At 40.9% G+C, this 26,824-nt stretch overlaps 1 protein-coding gene across 11 annotated transcripts in view; it reads left to right on the forward strand.

Moving 5' to 3' along the window:
• The window catches only part of TENM4 (teneurin transmembrane protein 4), an 890,102-nt gene that overhangs the window by 748,674 nt on the left and 114,604 nt on the right, over window positions 1–26,824 (forward strand). For 9 of the 11 annotated variants that reach the window (XM_069969727.1, XM_069969733.1, XM_069969735.1 and 6 more), the window contains 3 exons: window positions 3,956–4,054; window positions 5,608–5,843; window positions 22,838–23,008. In XM_069969727.1, the coding sequence (XP_069825828.1) occupies window positions 3,956–4,054; window positions 5,608–5,843; window positions 22,838–23,008 (506 nt within the window). The remainder of the gene's footprint in view (window positions 1–3,955; window positions 4,055–5,607; window positions 5,844–22,837; window positions 23,009–26,824) is intronic. The other 2 variants (XM_069969734.1, XM_069969738.1) reach the window with 1 other exon arrangement.

The following is a 26,824-nucleotide window of genomic DNA, read 5'->3' on the forward strand; positions in this document are numbered from 1 at the left end:
GGGTCTATATACTACTGGTGGGGCACACAGGGGGTCTATATACTACTGGGGGAACATACAGGGGGTTTATATACTACTTGTGAGGCACACAGGTGGTCTATATATAACTGTAGGAGCACACAGGGGTCTGTATACTACTGGGGCAGCACACAAGGGGTCTATATAATACTGGTGGGGCACACAGGGGGTCTATATACTACTGGGGGAATCACACAGGGGGTTTATATACTACTGGAGGAGCACACAGGGGTCTATGTCCAAGTGGGGAAGCACACAGGAGGTCTATATCCAAGTGGGGGAGCACACAGGGGGGCAAAATACCCCTGAGGAAGCACACAGGGGGCCTATATACTAGTGGTGGAGCACACAGGGGGTATATACAACTGGGGGCAGCACACAGGGGGTCTATATACAACTGGGGCAGCACACAGGAGGTCTATATACTTCTGGGGGAGCACACGGGGGGGGCTATATATAACTGGGGGAACACACAGGGGTCTATATACTACTGGGGGAAGCAAACAAGGGGTATATACTACTGGGGGCAGGACACAAGGGGTATATACTATTGGGGGCAGCACACAAGGAGTATATATTACTGGCGGTAGCGCACAAGGGGCATATACTACTGGGGGCAACACACAGCGGTCTATTGTTTTGGAACGCGTGTCGGGGGGGCCCCAGACATAACTTTGCTTGGGGCCCCAGAAATGCCAAGACCGCCCCTGTCCATACACCATACCTTGAAATCTACACCACTAACAAATTCTGTTTTAAGTCGTGTTCACACTGTGTAAGAACAACAACCATTGTCTAACACGACCGTTTCAAACAACGGCCACTGTCTTACATGTTCACCCGAACATTATTTTTATTCAATTGGAATGCAGGCAAATTCGGGTGTGTCCTCAATACAATTGACCACTGACCATGGTGTAATGTACGTCCGGGAGCCATACTTGACATTGTGAGCACAGACTGTATTCTACGGCGAACTGCGGCTGTAAAAAATATACTGTACATGTCAATTATTTTCTGCGGCCACAGTGAAAAACGTCCGTAGTGTATACAGGATGCTTACACTATGGCCGTTGTCCCATTCACTGCCATTCACTTAAGCACTGTTCGTACACAACGGCTGGTGTTTCATCCTCCAATAATGGACGTTGTTTTACGAACAGTGTGTGAACATGGCCTTAAAATTTAGAAATAATTTTCCGCCACAAGCCTTCCACCAAGCTCCACCCATTTTTTTAAGTAATGAGAGATTATTAATAAATATTAGACAATAGCGAACTTTGAGCATGTTCTGGTTTGTCCAAACCCAAACGCTCTGCATTTGATTACTGGTGGTTGAAAAAGTTGGATGCAGCCCTATGGCTGCCTGGAAAAGTTGTATACAGCCGTAGGCTATAGGTTGTATCCATGTTTTTCCGCACTCCTAACTTTTTCAGCCACCGGTAATCAAATGCCGAGCGACTTGACCTGAGCGTGCTTGCATTGCACTCGTCTCTAATAAAAATATATTTTGATGTTGATGATCAAATTTTAAAAAATTCTAGTCTCCAAGATTAGAATTCTCTTGGAATTGCTTCTACTTAACATGATGGTTTTGTGCCTTATACAGCACAAAGGCCAAACACACATACAAAAAGACAGACTGTTTTTGTTTCTTCATAACTATCATGGAATCCGGCTACTATAAAATTATTTTAGTATGAAGCCAAAAAGATGTTCAAAGAGAAGATTCTCAGTGTGCTTCTTCTAGAACTTGGACATGGCTCAGATTTTTTTTCCCCCCTTTTAGAATTTTCCTATTTTGTGTTCTGCATTTCAACCAGTTGAAGGAAGAACGTCGTCTTATCAACCAAACGCAGGACTGGGGCCTGTGAGGATCTCACAGTTCACGCAGTTATTTAGAGGAGCTAAACGTTTCAGCGTGACGGTCATTGATCTGTGTTTTTACATTACATCTGAAAAGCACTTCACTGGAGGCCAGAGTGACCTGTAAACAACGCAAGACAAAAAAAAAGTCATCGGGAAGTGGTAGGGACCTGTGAAGTGTTATTAGCATGAATTAGAGGCTCTCATCGTGTAATGAAAGAAGCAGCCTTGGCCGAGACGGTCTGCTCGAAAGCAGTAGGTGAAACCAATCAATGAGACTGGTAAAGTGACTGGCAGACAGGGCCGGTACATGATCCCACGCAGCGCACAGAATATAAATCCTGACAAGTGCAGTTCAGACTATGTATTAAAAAGAAGGAGAAAAAAATAAGTACTTTGCCAATTGAAGAGTTTTTTTCCCCTCTATTTTTATAACTGAATCTAAAAAAGTGCCAGTCAGGAAGACTTTATTCCCAAAGTGCAAATCAGGGGAGGTGAAAAAAATACTTTACGGTACATTTCTTACATGTGTAAGCCCTCAATCACCACTGACGTATGTACCAAGAACATTGCTGCAGTCACAGGCATGAAGGGGTTGGTGGGGGGCACATACTTTTTTTTATTATATCCTTATACAGAATGTATGCATTGTTAGCATTTTTTTTTCAGATTCAAAGCAATTTGTCAAAGTTGTCACCAAATATATATTTTTTTTAATTCATTAATGTGTTTAACTGCAGATCCGAAACTTATTTTTGTCTAACGCTTGTGCCGAATGTCCATTATATACCAATGTATTCCATTCTGTCTTCATAATTTTAGCTTTTGCTGTAATCATCCGCCATCACACGTGTTAGTAAGAATAGGATTGCTAGCAATCCGTCGCCTCTGTGTTCGGTTTTGTGGCTCCTTTAAATTTGTTTTTATCAAGTTCCCATCGGTTCATGCTGCTCCCCACAGCCCTTACCTCACCTTGGCCCTCTATTACAATCATTGCGCTTTCAAGCAATTATGTGGCCATAATTATTTTCCCCCAGCTGTCTTCTAGTTAGAAAGCAGTGACCCAAAAAAAAAAAAAAAAAAAAAAGCTATGGAATTATTACAGATTGCAAACCATATAACGGGATCTTTCATCTGACATTCTTCAAATATTTCCAGAGGGACTTTGGCATAATTTAGATGATCAGAGAGTCTTGTCATCTCAGCTCTCGGTGAGATCACAAGAATGAAAATCTGTATTTGCATTCATAAAATTTTTGATTTTTTTTTTTGCCACTATGTAACCTTTTACTAAACTGCAATTTTTGCATATTTTTGTTTTTCAATTTTTTGTTTTATTTTTCCAGTTTTGTGTGGTATTTTTTTCTTCCATCTCTGGTATAATACATGCCATTTAAACTTCATGCACAAAAGCACTGGAAGTAAAATTATCATCAAAATATATAGAAAAATTTTGGTAAATTTTTGGGTTAGGGAAAACCCTTTTATAGACCATGGAAGCTGTGATCTTGGGGCCTATCATTGTGAATGATCTCAACAAAGGAGCCTTACTATAGATAGGTCAAGGAGGAAGCAAATAGGGCCATGACTTTGGGGCCCAAAGACTAATAAACTAGATACAATATTTACTAGACAGGACCTTATTTCTATGAAATACTTGGTTTGAGTATGTAGGCTGGTGGACTCCAGAAATTGTCGATATCCCAAGAAGAAAACTTAAAATTTATTTTTTACATTTTTACATTTCACGAGCTCTGAATATTATGGACCACACCACCATAAATGTTTGTCCACACTACAGAACTGATGCGTGGTTCCCTTTTATAGATATTTAAAGTGAAATTTATAAAGTTTTATATCTTTGAAAAATTTCTGGTGGGAAAAAAAAATTGTCAACATTTCCTAATTTATGCAGTTTATATTTTTCTATTGAAATGAATTGTAGAGTTTATGGTTATCTTACAGAATTGCATATTTTGATGATGGTTTTGCTGGTGGGAACGTTTTAGGAGGAGGTCACTTCATTGATGCATGACTCACGACCTTCATTCATGTTTCCATCTGTGTGTAGAAATATAGCAAAGCAGACATACCTAGAGACATTGCAGGACAACCTCATTGAGATGGACATCCTCCCCACCTCCCGACATGACGGTGCTTACAATGATGGGTATGTGACACATCCTATTAATTGTGTGCCATTTTGCATGAAATCACCCACTCAACCCACTGCACTTACCGGACACTACTGGCTATAGTTACCAAGCGCTGGCACTGCTGAGGACATTGAGGAATCCAAATCCTGTCGTATACTATAGGGGAACCTATAAAGAGGGGCAAAACCTGAAGTTGGCCACCACTTACTACGTACCATTTGTAATATTGGTTATGTGGCCTTTGTCCCTCTTAGGCACCTAAGCCCTGGTGCAACTACTACTGTCTGTATCTATAGCCTTGCCTCTAAAACTGTAGCAATAGAAAATTACTCAAAAAGTTACATTTGTTTTTAACTATTTTGTTCAACCCCTTGCCTCTTTAAGCTGGTGAGAAGTTCACTTGATGTTGGCCAGTGGTCAGCCTAGACAATGGCAGGCCAACAAGATTACATATAGTAGACTGATTTATCTCAATTACATGTTGAATAAGACAAAAGTTTTTATTATTGTACATACACATAGTTAGGCATATAGTTTTGGTTCTAAGAGTGCCTAGCAGTGCCATGTATTTTGGTAAAACAATCATTGTGAACCCATGATTCGCAGACCTAGTCATGGTATATAATAAAACAATGTCTTTGGGTTGAAGCTCCTGAAGTGTCAGGTCAACTGTCTTATTACTTCTTCTAAGCTCAGAATTTCCAATCTAGACTTACAGCTCTGTTATTGATTCTCCACGTGAATGAATCTCGCACTAAGAATTGTGTTCGATCAACATCAGTTTGGAGCATAGCTGAATGCCAGTCAAGATACAAGGGCCAATAGTGTCTAAAAAATGTGGATGGAAAAAAATCTATTGTTCAAAAGCTAAATTACAACTAAATGATCTTATTTAAAGCCGAGAGCCAGGCTATGCCCAAAACAAATGTCTTTACCACAATGTGTGTAGTTTGGCATTGTATTTTAATATCTGGTGTTGGTCGAAATAATTCATTTTTCAACAGAAAATTTTAAAAATTAACTTTGGTTGATGGTCACTTGGTTATGCTATAATATAGAACATTCCACCCAATGGGACAGGTGCCTGGAGGCTTTCAATGGTCTCATTAGCTTCAATGGTCTCGGCATGCATTCTTTTCTCTCTATATTATATAAAAGGTCTCTTGAATTTAAAGAAGGTTTGGGGTACAAAAAATTAAGAAAAATCTATATTCCAGCATAACATTGACCCCCACTGGGAAATGTATGTTATTTTGTTAGAAATCATTTGTTTTGTAGACATATGCTGTTTAAGAAAATGTATTCACTTAGCAGTTGTGCATGCTGTGTGGATAGTTATTCCATTGAGTTCTTAGCGTTTGTAGTGGGGTCAAACATCACTTTAGCTTTTCTTTATTATGTGGTATAACCCTCTATAATTTATGTTGTAGACCACACAAGGCTTTTTAATGTGGTTTTCTACAACCTCATTATTTTAGGGGTAGATGTAGACCCCACTACTGTACCATGTCCATATATTACGAACCTAAATCTACAATCTCACCCTATTGCATTTGTTTTCCCCCAGGCATTTTCTGTTTAAACCAGGAGGTACATCTCCTCTGTTTTGTACGACGTCACCGGGCTATCCTCTGACCTCCAGCACTGTGTATTCCCCACCACCCCGGCCTCTTCCTCGAAGCACTTTTTCCAGACCTGCCTTTAACCTGCAGAAGCCGTACAAATATTGCAATTGGAAATGTGCCGCTTTAAGTGCTATCATTATTTCTGTCACACTGGTGATCCTCCTGGCCTATTTCATTGGTAAGTGATGTTAAATTGTGCCATATTATCTGGGTTTTTTGGGGGTGGGGGTGGTGGAATTTCACTATATTTATTTGTGTACTGTTTTAGTAAGTGAAGGTTTTTTTTTGCCTTTTTTCATTTCTTTGTAGCTTGCAACCCCCCCCCCCCCCAACAAATTTGTGTCTGTCAACCATATAATGAAGCGATTATATCATTTATCACGATAGCTCCTCATTCCGGTCAAGTTTAACTACTCTAATTACCGCCCATAATTACTCATTTCTAAAGGAGCCATGAATTATTAAAACTCAAATTAATCTGTTCAGCTCTGCACAAACATATTTAACAAAGAGTCTGACTGATCTCATCGACAAGAGGGAAAAAGATATTTAATTAGATTTTGATGAAAAATAGTGTTTAATTTATTGCATAATCAATTATTAATTAGCGCAATAAGGAAAAACCCGGCCGCGTTTACTAATGAACTCATTTAAAAATTATGAATAACCTTTTGGGGTGTAATTGTTTCTCGCGTCCTGTCACGACGAGGATAGAGATGCTGTCCTAAATACACAGATGCCCATCTTGGTGTAAGATGCTTTTACACGTTAGGAGGTTTGTCCTTTGCAGACTTTCCCATCTCCGTGACATTTACTTAGGTGACGGACGTGTATATTTTCCTAATTAAATGATTATTTATGCTAACATAGATTTTTTTTTTGCTAATTAAGCTGAGATTTTAAATTCCCATCTTAAAGGAGAAGTCTGGTGAAAATTTTTATTATAGTAGTATATTGCCCCCCAAAAGTTATACAAATCACCAATATACACTTATTACAGGAAATGCACATAAAGTGCTTTTTTAACTCCACTTACTACTGCATCAAGACTTCACTTCCTGGATAACATGGTGATGTCACTTCCTGGATAAAATGGTGATGTCACGACCCGACTCCCAAAGCTGTGCGGGCTGTGGCTGCTGGAGAGGATGATGGCAGGGGGACACTGAGGGATACAGGGCACTGGAGGGACACTGAGCTCTGGGAGTCTGGTCGTGACATCACCATGTTATCCAGGAAGTGACATCACCATGTTATCCAGGAATTGAAGCCTTGATGCAGTATTTGGTACAGGGGAAAAAGCACTTTATGTGCATTTCCTATAATAAGTGTATATTGGTGATTTTTATAACTTTTGGGTGGGCAATACAATACTTTAATAAACACTTTCGCCGGACTTCTTTAAGCATATTCAAAGTGTCTGTGACCCCTCGTTTGCCTATACCAGGTCACCGCTTTCCAAATACTGGTGTTGACTAGAGATGAACGCAACTCGAGCATGCTCGAGTTCATCCAAACCCGGAGATCTCGGCATATGATTACCGGTGGCTGAAGTTGAATGCAACGTTAAGGCTGTCTGGACATGGATTTAGCCATAGTCTGTATCCATGTTTCCCAGACTTCCTAGAGCATTAAAGTTCTTTAGCCACTGGTAATCAAATGCAGAGACTTCCGGGTTTGGATAGACTAAGGCATGCTCGAGTTGCGCTCATGTTCTAGTGTTGACCAATGCTTCGGGGACTTTCTAGATTTAGCAAAAATACAACTCCAATTATACACTGATAGCCACATGTGAGTAAACATTGGCATATACACTTCACTACTTTATTAGGCAAGGAGGAAATTACATAAGGGCCCATTGACACTTCCGTATATTGGATCCACATATTTTTGTTTTCGTTCATTGAAAAAAGGCCAATAATGCATTTAAAGGGGTTATCCAGGCTCAGAAAAAATGGCTGTTTTCTAGTAGAAACCACACTACTCTTCAGGTTGGGTACAGTTTTGCAGCCCAGTTCCAATGAAATATGTTGCAGAGTTCTAAAACCACACACAACCTGAGGAAAGGGGCGATGCTGTTTTTGCTAGAAAGTAGCTGTGCTATTTGTAAGCCTGAATAACCAATTTAAACTGTTTACATTATACCTCCTTTTTTATTTTTATTATTTTCTTTCAGCAGATTGGTGTCCTTTTATTCCCATAGAGGTCAATGAGTTGAATTTTCAAGCAAACATTTTATTTTAGCATAATTCAAATCTCAGTATTTTTTCCTTTTTTTTTTTTTAAATCTGTGTTTCAGCAATATCATTAAAGGAGGAGTCCTGTTAAACCAGGAGTTCCAAGGTCCAATCCATAGCTTATCGTCCGTGCATGGACCATAATTACAGAATGTGTAAATGTTGACGACCATTGTATGTAACTTTTAATGGAATCTGGGTACATCATGTACCCGTATCTTCCAGCAGAAAAATCAGGTACCTGGGTGACTGATTGGCCATTCAGTCAATCAGTGAGTGTGGCAGAACACTGCCCCGGTCACTGGCTGGATGAGCTGGCAATCACTCAGCTGGGCCATGACACTGCAGCTGGAAGAGCCGGGTATGTGACGTACCCAGATTCCACCTGAAAATGACATCTGAAGATCGTCAACTACCTCATTTACACATTCTGTAAATATGGTCCATGCATGGACGATGCCCCACGGATCAGACCTCGGAACTCCCTGTATCATGATGGCTTGAGCTCCAAAACTGTTAAATCTTCACAGTACTGTACTGACACAGCCAGTACAGCAGCACATAAACTTAACAATTTCGGAGCTCACGGCATGATGATGCCAGAAGTTCCTAGGCTGGGTCTGTGCTTGGAACATAATTACGCAACGTGTGAGTGTGGCCTTATTTTATGGATGTTCAAAGTTATTTATTGTATAATCAAATACTCACAATTTTCAAGATCTCTGCTTGTTGTCAGTCAGTAAAATCAGTCACTGCTTATATATATTCACTGGATAAATTCAGACCTGGTCATACTTGCTAGTTTCATTAAAGGGGCCGATTATAATAGTGAACATTTTGGGGCATTCCCACCTATGCTAGGCCAATAATATCTGGGCTGGGGCTTTACTATCCAATTTTATTTTTGTACTGGAATACCACTGCAAAATCCTGCTTAGGTGTAGTGACCCTTTAAGAAGCACATTTTCTATGAAAAGCAATAAACACCAGTACAATGCATAGAAACATATAGTACATAAATGTCAGAAATCTGAAACATCAGTGCCCTATGGGTATAATAAGCAGCGCTCGCTGACGCTTTAGTTACATAGAAGTCTTAGGAGACGTCTTAAAGGTCATGTTATTTTTGAAGCACACTTGTTGCCCGTTTAATCCATTCAAGCATTCGCAGAGCCCGGAGAATCCTGTACCTTGGGTTGGTAAAACACAGGCTGCTTAGGGCCCGCCATGAAAAGTGTCAGCTTGATGTATGACAGGCTTAAGAGCCCTTGTAGAGAGCTAAGTGTAGCCTGAGGGGAGTCTTAGGTTTCATAGTTGATTGTTCGGGAAAACTAGCGTTCGCCTGAATCGCTGTCACAGTCATTCGTACGCAAACCTCTGTAAACCCCCCCCCCCCCCCGACCGTATCCTTACAATTTACATGACTACGTTCTTAATCCTTTTTTATTGGCGCAGTAAATCACGGAACTTCTCACATCTGAAGCATTGTAGGGCTTAGCCTGCATCCCAAAATACCGTATAGACCCTTTAAGCACAAGACGTTTCAGGGCCTGTGACCTACAGCGCTCGACGTCGCGGCTCAGGTAACGTATCGTCGCATGATTGTGAGTTATTTATCGCCTGACAACTGTGAACAATGAAATACAATATAGTGCAAGGACTTTTATGTCTCGGATACGCAGTCAGGTTCTTATTGAACCTTGTAATACCCTGACTTCCAATAAAGGGATATTATATCAAACTTGCGAGGTATTATTTGCTTTTCTGTTGGCAACCATCATACTAAACATTGTCATAGCGCATAAAGCGGTGGATGCAAATCTATTTCTCCAGGCATAGTCCATTGAGACCTCTTTATCTTTTGCCATGAGAACATTACAATGTGTGTCGACTAATTTTTTTAATTTTTTTAATTTTAACCCTTTTGAAAACATTTTTGTTATATTAAAGCTATATTCAGACTTGTAACATAAACATTTCTGGACCCATCACAAAATGGATACTATTCTGTCATGTGTCGGTCACCATGCAGTGCCATCCTTTGAAAGGATATGTATGAGTAAAATTTTTAATCCATTTCTGAGGCAATGTAGATGAAGGGCTCCTTGAGTGGAGACTATGTAGATGAGGGCTCCTTGGGTGGAGACAATGTAGATGAGTGGCAGCTTGGGTGGAGATAATGTAGATGAGGGGCTCCTTGAGTGGAGACAATGTAGACTGGGGGCTCCTTGGGTGGAGACAAACTAGACCAGGGGCTCCTTGAGTGGAGGTAATATAGACGAGGGGCTGCTTGGATGGAGAAAATGTAATAGACACTTGGCCATAGGCGTATGATCAAATGAATGTTATGGTAGATGCCAGACACCAACTTAACTCTGTATTTCTGCAAGAAGCTCAGAGAGGGCAATATACTCAGAAGGGGTTGACTAAGGTTTAAAAAAATTGCTAAAACACCCTTCTACAAAACCAAATCTCCAAGTTTAGCCACACAACCTTTATTTATTTATTTATTTATTTTACGTTACCCCCCATATAAGTTGGCTTATGAGACAGTCCCACAATGGCCCTGGTCTATTTAGAGGGTCTACTTAAAATGGGTCACTTAACTCCAAGTGGGGTGATCTTTTTTAAGCCCTGGTCCTTCGGAAGGTGGTGAAGCTGTGAAAGTACAGGACTGGATTTTGAAAAAATTTTGTTCTAGAGTCCAAATTCTTTGGTCTGGGGTCAGTTCAGCCCTATTATTCCAGGTGTGTTAATCTTTTTCAAGGGCTTTCTTCTCGGAAGAAAGTGAAGAGAAAACGTATAGGATTGGGTACTGAAGAAATAATAGGAGCTCTATGGCGCCATTTTTTTAAATGTTTTTTTTAGTGCCCCATTTCTTTTTGTTAACCTCAGCGCTGCTTTAATATAGACCTAATGGCTTGCACTGACATGGCGATGAGCTGGTTATAGACCAAGGTGTTGAATTGGTTACAGATTTAATCCATTTGCAGGTAAATCAAGTTCATCTGCCGCTTTCTCAGTTCTGGGCATTCAGTTCTACTCAATTAGGTGAATCGCAAAGAGTCCAAGTCAGATAGATTGAGAGTGGTGGCGGCAGCGGCACGGTACCGTAGTATCTTCCATCTGATTACTGAGCATTTGCAAAAATGGTTCTAAGCCTCATTTGCAAGCACAAATCATTACCCATAGGCCAGTGCTGCGCGGTGGAAGCTCATCATCCGTCTTAGACATCCAGCTAGGAAAATACCGCTCTGGCCTCTTATCGCTCCATAGTTCTTGGTTAACATTGTCTGACCTCCTTTACCTAATTAATAGGAATCCCCAAATGGGAACAGGTCCGTGGTACTAAGATAGATATAGACACACAAATTAAAAATGAATTACTCGAATCTTTGGGACTATGTGGTAATTGACTTGCTGAGTGAAAACACAGTTGCTCATGAATAGGGTACAGCTCTCGTTTCCAGCTCCCATTAGACATAAGACAATTTGTCAGTGGGTCCTAATGATATCAGAGATGTTCTTGTGATATTTTCTTCACCCAGGAGAGCCACACTATGCTTTCCGTCAAAGTTTGTTTGCTGTTCTAGTTTTTTTTCCCTAAATATCCTGGCCAAGAACAAGAGGCCGGTTGGCATCCCCGTAACACCCAGCACGAGGGACACGTCACCGGCTGTGTCTGACCATTCATGAAACCAAGAAGTATGAATTTAAATTGACCAGATTTGAAATCTTGTCTTCCGATTCTCCTTTGTTGAACAAAAAGCCTTTGGAATACATTAGCCTTTTTTTTTTTTAGAAGAGACCAGGAAGTGTGGATCAGTGGGTACCGCGTATCATCAAAACAACAGTGGTCAGGGATGGGGCAGCAGATGTATGGTTTACACGTAACTTTATGGCCTGTTTTAGACACCCCAATCTCCCAGATCAGCACTATTCTAACAAGCCTATAACATGGCCTGGTTATTGGGCATGAATGATCACCGGATCATTTGTGTGTCCTTTTACTTCTATCATTCATTGGTCGCACCTAACTAATTACACAAGACAATGGACAGGCTAAGAATGAAGAGTGAGTGTTTGATGGGCTTATTTGGTTGACAATCGCCCTCTGTAAGATATGTTCACATGTGGTGGATACCCTGCTGATTTCTGGTAGAGTGTCTCAACATCAGTATGGATGCATATATAGCATATACCCCATGTGTAAAATGCCCTAGGAGATTGAACAAAGTTATTCTGACTCTTTCTGTAGCATTGTAAATGTATGACTTGATATTCCGTATACCCCATGTACATAATTTATGTTAGTTCACAAACTAAGTTCATATATACCCAGTTTTTATTATATTTCTATTTGCAGTAGGAGAGAACATATAAGCCTCGTACTGATGTTGCTCTGGTCAGATCTGAACCCATGAGCCATGGGTGTTAGCCGGCAGGCATCACCTTCCAGCCGTCATATGCCATTGTATTTCAGCCCATCATTACTCTTGTAATCAGTCAGGTTAGGCTTTGATGTCTTGTCCTTTCTCACACACTAGGTCATTGACAACGTGAATAAACATCCCAGACATGTTAATTGGGAAGCGAGTTGCCGTTTTGAAGTAGAGCTATTAAATGTTGGGGGTCGCTGTTTGCTAAGTAGCTGAGATCTCGTTTATTGACATCACTGCTATAAGTCTGGGTTCACACGTTGTGGTCATGATGCATCTGGAACGTGTGAACCAGTCTTTCAGACCCCTTTTATCTTGGCTTATAAGATAACATAATGGAGGGGGGCTATTGGGGCGAAATTTGAAGCTTCTCAGCCCCAGTGCAAAATCTGTTACTGTCCATGTGTCACTTATAGTGCTGGTGCCTTCCTATGTGGCATATTGACCTCTAGGCCACCTCTAGGTGTTTTGTGTGACTGGGGTCTTTGCGCCTTCAATAGCTACAGTCCTTTGCACCCCTGAGATGCTTATGTGGCCGGCCAAACCCTACCCTCTTACCGAGCCCTCTGAAACAAACTGGAGCATGATGAGACACATCAATGTTGGCCGAGCTCTTCGGCATAATCACATCTTCTATATAATGTGTACGGTGGCCTTTCTATTCTCCAAATGTTTTTGTTCTCAGGGGAGATTAACCACTCTCACAGGTGTCTGAACAGCAAGATAGAAGTAAGCTGCTGCCTGAGACCAGTATGTATTTGCATAGGGAGGTTAGGAGGATATCTGTTACCCGAACAGCTATAGTGTCAATAGGAAAAATTGTAAAGGCTTGAAAAGAACCCAAATGTTGAACAATCTTGAGGCTTCGTGTTGGCTGGTTAGTACATAGTGGCATAATATTCCCAGGTACCCATTCTGATGCCACTACTGTAATAAATACCCCTTTGTGGGTGCAGAAGCCCTTGTGGGCAATGTCTGATATCACTGGAATCTTATTACAGAGGATTACTTGGAAAGTATAGACATACAGTACATGATACTTGCCAACATTTAGCCCTGTCCCCTAGAATCCCTCAAATGGGTTCAAAACCAAGACTTGGTTCATTGTAATATCCTACCAAAATGAAGACTTTAGCGCCTTTTGGTGTTGTGAACATTCAGCCATTATCCATATACTTATAACTGAAGGCCCTATTACACCAAGCAATTATCGTCCGTTATGGCAGATAATCGCTTGGTTTAATAGCTCCTGTTAAAAGGCTACGATCAGCCAACATGCACAATATCGGCTGATCCTTGTCTTTGGGCATGTTGAAAAAAACTGGAACAATAGCGATGGTCTTCTGGCTGTCGCTCTATCACCTATGGGCTCCATTACCACAGCTCCCTTATGCCCTGTCCCCAACCCTCGTTCTTACCCGATTGCTTATGGCGTATGTAATAGCGGGGAACGAGGAACAAGCAAGCCCTGATCTGACAGGTTGGCGCCCGCTTGCTCCTCCAGATCGGCCCATGTAATAGGGCCTTTAAAGAAACCCTACAGACAAAACTGATCGAGGGTGTTCTTTTTAGTTCATGGTCTGATGGGATTTTCTCTTGGCTATTTATTAAGTCTTGCTATGTTCCACCCCATCAGGCCCCACACTAAGTATAAGCTTAGTGCATCAGTTTAGCCTCCAAAGTTCCTTTGAAAAAACAGAACATGTTGCTTTTTTATTCAATAAATGTCTCTTGCCTGTAGAAGCCAGAGAGTCTCCTAAAAATGTGTCTGATTCAACCCCTCCACCCCCACCACCGCTCTGCTAAACCAAGAGCAAACAATCGATAGCAGATGTTGCTGTCCGCAGTCTCTTCTAATCAGTTCCCTAATTTCACACTCTGTAATTGATTTGTCTGGTTATTTATCAACCTCACCTCTTAGGCTTGGGAAAGCTAAAAGGTAACATCAGGCCACTTGTAAGCTTTTGTAAATTTCTGCTGACTCCTCTCTATTCCAGAGAGGGGGGCTATTTTTTTTTTCCCGGCTCATCTTTTATTGTCTGTTTGTTCTTAAGACGATCTATCAAGATCACCTCCTTCTCATCACCGAACCCCCTTTACTCTATTACACGGTCCCAGGGGCCATCCATTTTCTTGACCTTGTAAATTACTGTCTTTGCAGATCTTTTGTCATTGTTAGCCTCTGTAAGCTCTTGTTTTTTATTTTTATTTTTTTGCTGTCTTACGGTTTTCTTTCATCTGCTAGTAAAAGACAATGACAAGTGAGGGCCGCACATGGCTGATCAACTGGTGGTCTGAAGAGTGAACAGGATTTTATTTGGAGACAAGGTTATGGTCCTTTTACACGGAGCGATTATCGTTTGAATTTTCACAAGAACGATCACATTTGAGCGATAATCGGCTCGTGTAAAAACAGTAAACGATCAAGCGACGAGCGAGAAATTATTCATTTTGATCTTTCAACATATTCTCAAATCATCATTGGTCGTTCGCTGAAAATTCGCAGATCGCTTCGTGTAAACAGTCTTTAACAGATTGACCCTATGTGTGAGATGGGCTTAGGCGATCTTAAAATAATCGCAATAACGATTTTTTTCAAACGATTTTCAATATCTTTGTCTAAATGCTGATCGTTCTAAAAATAAAATCGTTGCCTCAAAATCGTTAAATGATCGATTGGGCGAATTATCGCTCTCTGGAAGGGTACGAATTTCTGTTGCATCTGATTGGAAGGCCAATGTGAGAGTCTTGTACAGATTGCCATGTCGATTCTTGAACAAAACAAGCTTTTTATTGTGCAAAGAGGACGGCAGACAGAACATTGGCACCACTGGATTTTCCTTGGATAGAGTTTTTATATGCAGAAAAAGCAAATAGAGACTGTGGCATAGAAGGTGACATAGACCAAGCCATGATGCAGGCATATAATATGCTGTACCCTTAATAAATTGGACATCCCATAATCCAGGTCAGCTGCATTTGCACATATGGGCACCCATGTAAAACCTCTGTTTTCTATGTATATAACCTATTAATTTTTTGGAGGTAGGTAGATAAGACCCGTAGCCTGAATGCATCTGCCATCTCTGCACCCCTGATTCTATATCTTAGAGTAACTGTCTGTAAGCCTCCGGCCTGTGCTTACTGAGCTGTGATTAGAAAGAAAAGTTATACATTCAGATGACTTGACAAAGTAAGTCATTGCCTGGCTGAGTGATAGTGGGAACCCCACACAGACTGTCAGTGATCCAAGGCCTGCTCCATCTGTCTCTGTCATTCATGCTGCCTGCTTTAATGACCTTTCCTGACTGTATTATCACCCTCTCAGTAACAGGAGACGGATCAGCGGATTCATCTTAGTGAGACCTTTCAGCTCCTTGTGTACATGTCTGTACTCTATTATGCAGAACCTTAATGTGTTACACCCACAGGAGGCAAAAATTCCTAGATGACCCATTGTTTTACAGAGCAGCCCCAGGAAGGAATTAGTCCTGCGTTATACAGAATAGGGTTAGAAAACACATAGCATTATCTTTAATAATACCGCCTCCTATATATAAATAAATAAATAAATATATATATATATATATATATATATATATATATATATATACACCATTCCAATGTACAAGGATAAATCAACAATAAAACTGTCCCCTATCAACAAAAATATAACTACTATAAGGCTACGTTCACACAACGTATAGAGACTGGCCGTTCCGTGACCCGGCCGGGTCACAGAACGGCCGGTCTCTGCCCGGATCATCCCGGCCGGTACTTAAATACAGCCCGGATGATCTTTCGGCCGCAGGGTTCTGATGTGAGCGCATCAGCGCGTGCTTGCATCAGAACCTCCCATAGCACACAGTGAAGCGAGTGTCTGGAGCCACTCGCTTTACTGTGTGAACTGAAAGGGTTTCCTACGGCCGCAATTCATTGAATTGCGGCCGCAGAAAACTGACATGTCACTTATTTGCGGCCCTGTGCAGGATCCCGGCCAGAGCGCATACGATGTGTATACGCTCCGGCCGGGATCCCATAGAACACTAGGCATATAAAATATGGCCGTTGTTGCTGTACTTTTACATAGTGTGAACATAGCCTAATACTGCGCCTATGTAAAAGAATATGACTACTATAATACTGTTCCTATATACAAGAATATAACTGCTATAATACTGCTCCTATGTACAAGAATATAACTACTGTAATACTGTTCCTATATACAAGAATATAACTACTATAATACTGCTCCTATATACAAGAATATAACTACTATAATACTGCCCCCATATACAAGAATATAACTACTATAATGTATGAAAGCAAGAAATAAATCCAAGCACTCCCCGAGTAGATGATCTTTGGTGGGTTTAATTAGACATCACAGGGAGGGAGCGGTGACACTGGTGCGGGAGTGTATAGCAGACAACAGTTTCGCGCCTCGGCGCTTTGTCAAGTCCTACGTCACTACTGGGGGGAGGGTAGCTTAAATAGTTTACATCGTGCATAAGAGAATAGTAAACAAATAAAGTGTAACAACATAATAAAGTAAATAAAGACATGCTCACAAGAAAACACTCCAATCGTTCCTCTCATTGAGGTCGTTTGGGCCGGTCGCGTCAAGGGTAGCGATCCATATCGCTTCTCTCCTGAGGAGGTACTGGTGTCTATCTCCACCCCTATCGGGATTATCTACCCTTTCCAAGCCCAGAAACCGCAAGGAGCTAGTGTCTCCGTTATGGGCAGAATTCACATGCTCAATAAGGCGGGGAACACCCTTCCCCGTCCTTACCGAGTAGGCATGTTCCTTATACCTAGTCCACATTGGGTGTTTTGTTTTGCCCACATAGAAACGGTGACACGGGCATACCAGCGCATAAACAGTATAGGGAGTTCTACAGGTGATTAAGTTATTAATATAACAATCTACCCCATTGAGGTTTATAAATGCTGTAGGAATCAGTTGCGGGCAGTACTTACAGCTCCGACATTTCTTGTTACCTGTCAGAGGAAGTCTGGTAAACCAATCATCCACCGCTTTCTTCTTTTTGCCCACAACGGAGATACCAGCTCCTTGCGGTTTCTAGGATTGAAAAGGGTAGATAATCCCGATAGGGGTGGAGATAGACACCAGTACCTCCTCAGGAGAGAAGCGATATGGAACGATTGGAGTGTTTTCTTATGAGCATGTCTGTATTCACTTTATTATGTTGTTACATGTCATTTGTTTACTATTCACTTATGCATGATGTAAACTATTTAAGCTACCCTCCCCCCCGTAGTAACGTAGGACTTGACAAAGCGCCGAGGTGCAAAACCGTTGTCTGCTACACGCTCCCACACCAGTGTCACCGCTCCCTCCCTGTGATGTCTAATTAAACCTACCAAAGATCATCTACTCGGTGAGTGCTTGGATTTATTTCTTGCTTTCATACATCGTACTGCCCTTTTCTCTGTTCGAGCACTGCGAGCGTAGATCAGTGTGGTCTCAAAGCCTCACATCCAGCTTCAGCGCAAGGCTACTGATTAGCCAGTATTCAGACAGTACCGGCACCTGTATCTTTTTCCACATAACTACTATAATACTGCTCCTATATACAAGAATATAACTGCTATAATACTGCCTCCTATATACAAGAATATAACTACTATAATTGTATGGTGGAAGAAATGTGAAGTAGCACTCACCCGTGATTTGCACCTTTATGACTTTATTAGGTCCACGGTGATCGGGGAGGGGAAGGAATTAGGTTCAGACGCGTCTGCACCTAATTCCCTTCCCTCTTTGCTCACTGTGGACCTAATAAAGTCATAAAGCTGCAAATCACGGGTGAGTGTTACTTCACATTTCTTCCACCATACAATAGTACGCCTCCTCTCAGTTGTCTGCACCCCCGTGCAGCAATTGCAGGTCACGGACAGTATCTTGCTGCTTTGTCTTATTGGACTCTTGTTTAAGTGGTGTATTGTTTGGTGTGGTGCGGGTCTCTACTACTAACTACATAAATACTATAATACTGCACCTATATACAGGAATATAACTACTATATAAGCATGTGCAGAATGTAAGTGCTAAAATACTATCTCCTATGTGCTCGTCTTAATTTGCATATCTAAATGGATAATTAACCTTCTAAAAACTATTTTTGTATAAAGAAGTTAATAGAGGCAGAGAATCATCTGCACTGAAATAACAAGACCTTTCATCCATTCTTCCCTAGCGCAGACATAATAAAGCGGTATAATAAGGTGAATAGACCTATGTTTCATCTGAATTTTGCTTCTAATTTTAAGCAATCTTATAGGTTTTGTATAAGCCAAAGCACAAATGAGATGCCTGCCTGCCAGGAGCGTACCGCGTCTGGGCCACGATGGAGCCGCATCTCACACCTGCATCATTTGAGATTTTCCGTTCTGGTGAATCACTCAATACATATAATTTCTCATCCTTTGAGGAAACGTTCATTGATATCCATATTGTAATTAACTGCCCTCGCAGTGCGGCATTCGCGCTGTCTGTCTCTGCCGTTGCTTGATCCTTGACGTTCAATTACGTTTACCCCGGTGTTTGTTCTTGGGAGCGTGTGTTGTTCATTTGCGAGACTGATGGTTAGTCATAGGGCATATCATTCAGTCTGATGTATTTATCTGCTTAATGCAAAGCGGTTACCATTCAGCGGCCTAACAGTAAATGAGATTGCATTACAAATTACTGTCTGCTGAGGATCAAAGGTATTTATGAATTATGCTGTGCTATCGTTCTGACTGCATTTGTATATTTCAGGATTTAGATACGGACACAAGACAGGTTTATTGGTTCTTGTCTTACGACAGGTTGGACAAAACTGACACCATTAATCGCTATAGAGTATTTGTGATATAAGAAGAAAAAAAAAGGTCACAATACTGCCCCCTATGTCGTCAAATATAACTGCAATACGAAAAATGCATACATGGTTCTAATATAACTACTATAATACTGCCCCCTATGTACAAGAATATAACTACTATAATCCAAACGAAGAGAAAAGAGCTTGCACTCACCAGAAGATCGCTGCAAATCAATCCATTTATTCAGTCTTGACAGACATGTGTGGGGAGGGGGAGTGAAAGCAGGGGCATCCTGATGGCTACAGACTGTTTCCCGTGGCTAACCACGCATCTTCCGGCCTGAGGACTGTCCCCATAATACTGCCCCCTATGGTAAAAAATATAAAAACTATACCACTGCTTCATTCTTTAATAATCACTCTCCTTATTGTGTCCTGTCAGGATCTGCACTTCTTCCTCATCACTTTGCGGTTGTCAGACCTAATTGCATTCCTTCCACCTGATTCACAAAGGTCAGCGGCTGGAAGGCTGTCAGTCCAATCAATACCAATCCATAGTAAAATATTAATAGAGATCACATCTCTGTGTAATGTATTCTGATGGAGCCATGCTTCATATCTGCTGTCTGATAAATCATACGTGTTCCTTGAGGAGGTTGTGGTCTGGTAGTGCGTAGGTCAGTGACCATTATGATTTATTGCTGATCTCAGATAGTGCTGTATACTTGTGTGAGGGTGTCCACCTCTTGAACCGATAAGGGGTTTTCAAATGTTGATCTGTATGAAAAATGCTGTGATATGTCTTTCACACTAGTAAACTCCTTTAACCAGGCATGATTTTATATATTTCATTTAGTGAGATGACTAGAGATAAGCGAACCGGCTTCGGGTTCGAGTCGATCCGAACCCGAACGTTCGGTATTTGATTAGCGGTGGCTGCTGAACTTGGATAAAGCTCTAAGGTTGTCTGGAAAACATGGATACAGCCAATGACTATATCCATGATTTCCACATAGCCTTAGGGCTTTATCCAAGTTCAGCAGCCACCGCTAAACAAATGCCGAAAGTTCGGGTTCGGATAGTCTTGAGCATGCTCCAGGTTCGCTCATCTCTAGAAATGACCGTTTTATGAGAGATAAGCGCAACTTTCATCGTGCATACCCTAAAAGTATTTTCTAGGGACTTCTAACCCCATAAATCGGCATTGATTGGGGCTAGGATAAGAGTTGGAACCTTGTACTGGTGGCACTGTGCAACTGCAGAGAATCCCCCAAGTATGGAGCTGCTCCACCGCAAAAATGTATGGAGCCGATCTTGCACTTCCAAACATTGTTTATGGCGCCATACCAGTGTATCGACTGATCGGACGACATTCAACTATTCATGTTGTGTGGATAGTGGTATTTTTTCCCAATAAAACCCTTTAATCTGCCAAGCTTTGGCTGTCCAGTCATGATGGGAATTGTAGTTTTGCAAAAGCCGGAGGACCAAAGGTTCCCCATTCCTGCTCTAAAGTGGATTTGGTTCATCTGACTCTTTCGTGATGTTGAATTTCAAGTTCCTGACCCTTCTGTTTGATAACCCACCTCTAGAGCAGCCTGATTCCAGATCATCTTATTTCCAATGCATGAACATTCGGCCAAGCCAAACATTCATGTGTGATGGGGTGAACAGGAGAGACAACCTTGGTTTAGCCAACGGCCATTGAAGGTCTATGGACACCTTCCGTCACTTGACCCCCAGTTACTGCAGTGGCCATAAAGATACAATAGAGAAAGGTATTGACTCCAATATGGCCGTCCACAGGGAAGCTTTTATATATATAATTAAAAAAAATACAAAAAAGGCCAAACACGTTATTTGTCACCTTCATACAAATGTAATTAATAAAGCTAAAATGAATTACGTGACACTTTTCCCTTTTTAAGTGTTATCGGTCGCCTTCGCCTTCTACAATTACAATACTTTAGCCTTTTCAGTATTACCTCCCAGTCATTCCCATTCGGAGTAATTTACGGTGATATCAGTTTGTTGTAGAATTAATTAAAAATACATCATGGCATCTGAGCGGGTAAAGTCATGAGCCTGTCTTATTCTTTAAGATTGTGGTAATGAATTAATTTCAATAATGAATTTTGCGTCAAACTCTATGTATAAAGCATTCTCTAGATTATACTGTGTGTGGGTTAACACGTTGGCATGATATATGATGAATGACCTCTGTACTAGTTTAGAGGTTGTGGTGTCCTCTTCAACATTAAAGGGGTTGGCCACTTTATAGTTAAATTGTTTTGTGTGTAGTATAAGTAAGTGTTTTCACATTACTTACTGACAGCAGCTTCCTGTGTACCCCATAGAGCTAAGATCAGACCCCCCTCCTCCAGACTGTGCTGTCCTGCTCTGTGGTGTATCTGTCAATAAGATGGCCGACATGGAGGAGCATGTGACTATGCCCCACCTCCCAGTGTCCTCCATAGGCATATACAGGCTCAGAAGTGGACACTGGGGGCGGGGCATGGTCACATGCTCCTCTATGTTGGCCACTTTATTGACAGCCACCCCACAGAGCAGGGCAGCCCAGCCTGGAGGAGGGGAGTCTGATATTAGCTCTATGAGGTACACAGGGAGCTGCTGTCAGTATATACAGTGAGTACAGTTACTAATACTGTACACTGAACTATTTACTATAAAGTTGCCAATCCCTTTAAAAATTTGATGTATTTTTACACTCCTAAAGGAAAATTTTTCCTCCTTTTGTTGTTCTGTAAATTATATTAACTGCATGTTTACTTTTTGTGTTTTGGTTTTTTTTAATTATCATCCTCAAGGCCACAACCAAACAATGTCGTCAATGCCTGTTTTCTTGGATGGCCATCAAATACGATTGTTAATTCAAAACAACAGCCATTATTTGTGGTATAATTGTTGTTTTTAAATAACGGACGTTATTTTAGCGGGGAATGGCGGCTGTCCAAAAAAAAAGTCTTCACTCTTCATAAAGCCAAAGAAAGACATTGTTTGGTTATGGCCTAACACTGAATCGATTAAGAAACATACCATAACAAATAGAAGTAAAAGGTGTGTGTGCTGTACACTAGATGAAACATATGGAAAAAAAAGTTGCATTCGAAAACACCTCTATTAAAATAAATCGTTATCAAGCCTCAAAGATCAAATGTTACACATTAGGACATTCCTGGTCACTAAAGTTTTTGTTGTTGTTTTATACTTTTATATAATTATATTATGATTTTTTTTATAGCTATTTGTAATTTTACAATTTTTGTTTGAGAAATTTGTGGCCAAATTTGTGTTAAATTTTAATTTATAGGATGAAATAGATTTATTGTCTTTTTTGAGATTTATGAATGACTAGAGATGAGCGAACCTGGAGCATGCTCGAGTTGATCCGAACCCGAACTTTCGGCATTTCATTAGCGGTGGCTGCTGAACTTGGATAAAGCCCTAAGGCTATGTGGAAAACATGGATATAGTCATTGGCTGTATCCATGTTTTCCAGACAAACTAATCAAATACCGAACGCTCGGGTTTGGATCGACTCGAACCCGAACCTGGTTCGCTCATCTCTATGAATGATCTATTAGTTGTAAGGGTACCTGCAATGCGACTGAAAAACATGACTCTTCTCATTGCTCACTGCAGCCATGCACCTTTTTGGCCTAAACTGGCACCTACAGCCGACGGAAGGGCAGATGTATGAGATTACGGAAGACAGAGCAAGCAGTTGGCCTTTGCCAACGGACGTCACCTTGTATCCCTCAGGGGGGACAGGGTTAGAATTACCAGAAAGGAAAGGCAAAGCACCCAGTGAAGGTACAGTGTGTTATCCATGTTGTGAGTTTTTTGTACATTTCGGTTCACCTGACTCATGACATCATGCACCACTTTACACCATTTTCCATTGTCCAGTTATGTCCCATTCGGAAAAATATAATTTCAATTTCTGAAAATTTAAAAGAAAATGACCAGTAATAGACACAAAATAACCAATTTTTTCATATCGCCTGTCTCTTTGCTCCATTTTTCTATTTTCTGTTATTTCTATAATGTTTCTATGTAACTATATATTTATTGTGGTTCAAGTCAACCAAACAGGTACTGTAACTTGTAGGCCTACCATTTGTCCCTTTTCATGGTTTGACTTGATTAAAGTTGGAAACACACATTAGATAGCTTGTTCGTTTACCCCACCTGTACACATATACATGATGATGACCACTGCCAGACCCCTATGAAGCATAATTCTTCTTTCCTCACACATGTGCTGTTGGAGATAGTCTGGACAAAGCTGGTGGGGTGGGGGGAAGTTACTGGGGACCCATCTGATGACTTGTGGTTTGGACAGCATGAAATTGATGACCGTTTCCATTTAAGTCTTTAATTTTATCCCAAAAAATGTTTTTCTTTCAACCCAATTTTATGAGCGAAAGCCTCCTTTCAACTATAGGGTATTGCCCCACCAAGGGCCAATAAATTATACTGGTCTAAAGAAGTTAAATTATAGAAGGCAGAGTTTGGACAACTGTGTTCTTCACCTAATGTAGAATTACTTTTAATTTTTCTTCCCCCTTTTATAAAGGGACTATGGAGCAATAATTCTAAAAACTAATCTAAAAACAAGAGACTTTGCCCTTTTTTTTCAGATAGTTGATACAGTGTTGGACTGGCCCATCGGAGGACCAGAGAATTCTCCGGTGGGCCCAGGCACCGACCAATCTACTGCCAAGCAGGGGTCTGCTAAAGGGGTAGCTAAAGAGTTAAAGTGACTGTACCACCAGGCCCAGGCTGAAGCACCGGAGTGACGTCATGAAGGGGCTGGAGTTTCTTCCCACTGGGGGTGGGTCGGCCGCCTCCGGTGCTTCAGCCTGGACCTGGTGGTACAGTCACTTTAAGTCATAAAGGGCACCATCATAAAAAAAAAACCCCTAAGAAAAGGGCTCAATGGGCCTGCATGCCTTCCTTAGCGCAAAGCTAGGTTCCTCCCTGAATGTAGCTATCCACTTCTTTGCATTTGATACATGAAGTTATGTCCTAAAAAATATATATAATTTTATTTTTTTTTGTGTATTCAGAAGCTAGCTAGCTCTTTGAAAAGAAAGCAAAGAACAAGAGCCATGGCCTTCGATATAGGGGGGCGATGGCGTTATGTAATCTTTCGCTATATAAAATACAATAACATAGTGTGGGAGTTTTCAGAAGGGCCAGGTCCTAGTTCAAAACGAATGCTCTTTAAGCTCTGACCAGACTTCTTATTAAACATGCGCTGGGATCCAGCTGTATAATAGTCATCATTGTACTTATCGTACGTTAGGCCACAGACACAAAACAATTAACTAATGTCTGGATTATTTCACTTCTGAAGAGGGAGATTGGGGAAAAAGGGTTCACATATTTTCAACATGATTTGTTCCTTTAATGCGTTGAGACCACTTCTATTTTTTCAAATGTAAAATGTATGAAGAATGTTAAACTAAAATGAAAGGTTTATTTTTAGTACACACATTGCTTAATCTAACAGTACAGATTTTAAATGGATTTTTTTAAATTTTATTTTTAATCTTAGTTTTTTTTGCTTTTGGTGTCAGTCGATTAAAGGCCCTATTCCACGGAACGATTATCGTCCGTATTCGGCCGATATCGGCCGCTACGGCCGCTAATCGTCCCGTGGAATGGAGTGCAATGATCTGCCGACATCGTTCATGTCGGCTGATCGTTGCAGTCGCTTGTTTTTCAACATGTTGAAAAACAAGCGACTGATATAGCAGCGATCTGCTGCCGTCGCTCTGTTGAATAGGAGCATCGGCAGCAGACGCTGCTATATCCTATGGGCTGCCCGGACGATCAGCGATCACCCGGGCAGCCTCCCCGCCGCCCCCTCCCGCACTCACCCGCTCGCTGCAGCCGCGTTGAATAGCGGCAGCAGCGAGCGGGGAACGAGGAGCAAACGAGCGCTGAGAGCGCTCGTTTGCTCCTCTTAACGACCCATGTAATAGGCCTTTAAGGTTCCATGCTTATAATGTGCAGTGCTCAATTTGGCAGGAAATACTGATCCCGTCACCCATAATGTAGACATTGTACAGAGTTGCCTTTTGCAGCATACTGTTTGGTGTTTCTTGTTTTTTTTCTATCTTGAATTCTCAATTTTTTTTTTAGATGCTAATTTTAGGACATAGTTAACAAGTGGTTCTGGAGGTGAAGCAATTATGTCATTTTATACAATTACTGCATGATTTGGAGCCCGGGTAAGAGAGTCATGGTCATAGATCAGAAGATTTACGGACAGGAGTGGAGATCCTTCATGCGTTGTTTAATAGAAATGATAAAAAAAAAAGTTTGTGAAGTGTAAAAAAATGATGAAAGGTTTATAGATACGGAGAATATTCTTAGAAGAAGAAAAAATCTTTTAAAAAAATCAGTTGTATTCACTTTTTTTCAGTAAAATAGCTAAAGATTTTTTTAGTGTAAAGCTAGGTTAACACTGAATTTTTTCATTTGTTTTTTGTTCTAATTTTCATATATATTTTGTTTTAAACATCCATTTGGGGACAAAATATACAAAAATTTTTATGAGAAAATGTTAATGTGGAGGGTAATGATAATGTGGTTAATGTCGCGGGAGGGAGATATAACTGAAGGTGTATGGCCACCTTTACCCAAGCATCACGAGGTCAAGCATCCCCTAAGCAGAACACTAATGTAAGAAACAAATAGTACAGCAATTCGGTAAAATTTAATGCTTTATTTCATCTACCGTTTAAATACAGGCATCTACAAGTTAGTTAGCACCAATGTCCATACATCAACTTCGATGGGAACTGTGGTAGTTTAACTATATTGACATACACACATATGCTGCAATTAGTCATTGAGAGTCTCATTTCAGACTTTTTTTTAACAAAAATATAACTTAGAAAACATCCGCTGGACTAATGAACAGGAGCAGGGACTTCTGTCTTTGACAGGAGTGCCTGCTCCTGTACACAGTGAGCGACAATACACAGCCCCTGTAGGCGTAATGTTGTGCATACTTACTCATAGCATGTGGTCACAGGATCAAAGCTTTGGTCTATCTGACAGACTGGAGTAGAGAGCCTAAGTAAATATACTGAAAATTAGACTTAAAGGAGATGAGCAACATAGCATACAGTACCCCTCTTAAAGAAAATTGTCCCCGCTTCTGAACAATTTGCTTGAATAGACAAATCTGATTTTCTGGCAAATTGAGAACAAATTTGATCGTTTCACCATCAATTTGCTCACTTATAGCTGTAATTTCTGTATACAGATGTCTTCCTTTCCGTGGAGAAACCCCACTTTTCTAGACCCTTATGGGTAGTGGCTACAAAGAACATCTCTCTGTGCCCTGCAGGACACTATATAGACAGCCTTTTGATGTCCATGTAGTGCTTGATCTCTCCTGTGGGGGAGCTATAGGATAATTGAACACAAATAAATCACAGCTGATTAACTGCAATATTTACACGGACATAGGTCCAGATGAGTAGGTGCCGGAAAGTTGTGTTTTAAATTTAGTTAGCTGGATCTTAGTTATCGAGTCCCTAGAGGTTGCCTGCAATCTGCAAGCCAAGTCTATCTGAAAGTGCTATATATACCTAAATACAAGGTTAG

The sequence above is a fragment of the Dendropsophus ebraccatus genome, chromosome 5 (assembly GCF_027789765.1).
Source record: "Dendropsophus ebraccatus isolate aDenEbr1 chromosome 5, aDenEbr1.pat, whole genome shotgun sequence".
Classification (NCBI taxonomy): Eukaryota; Metazoa; Chordata; class Amphibia; order Anura; family Hylidae; genus Dendropsophus; species Dendropsophus ebraccatus.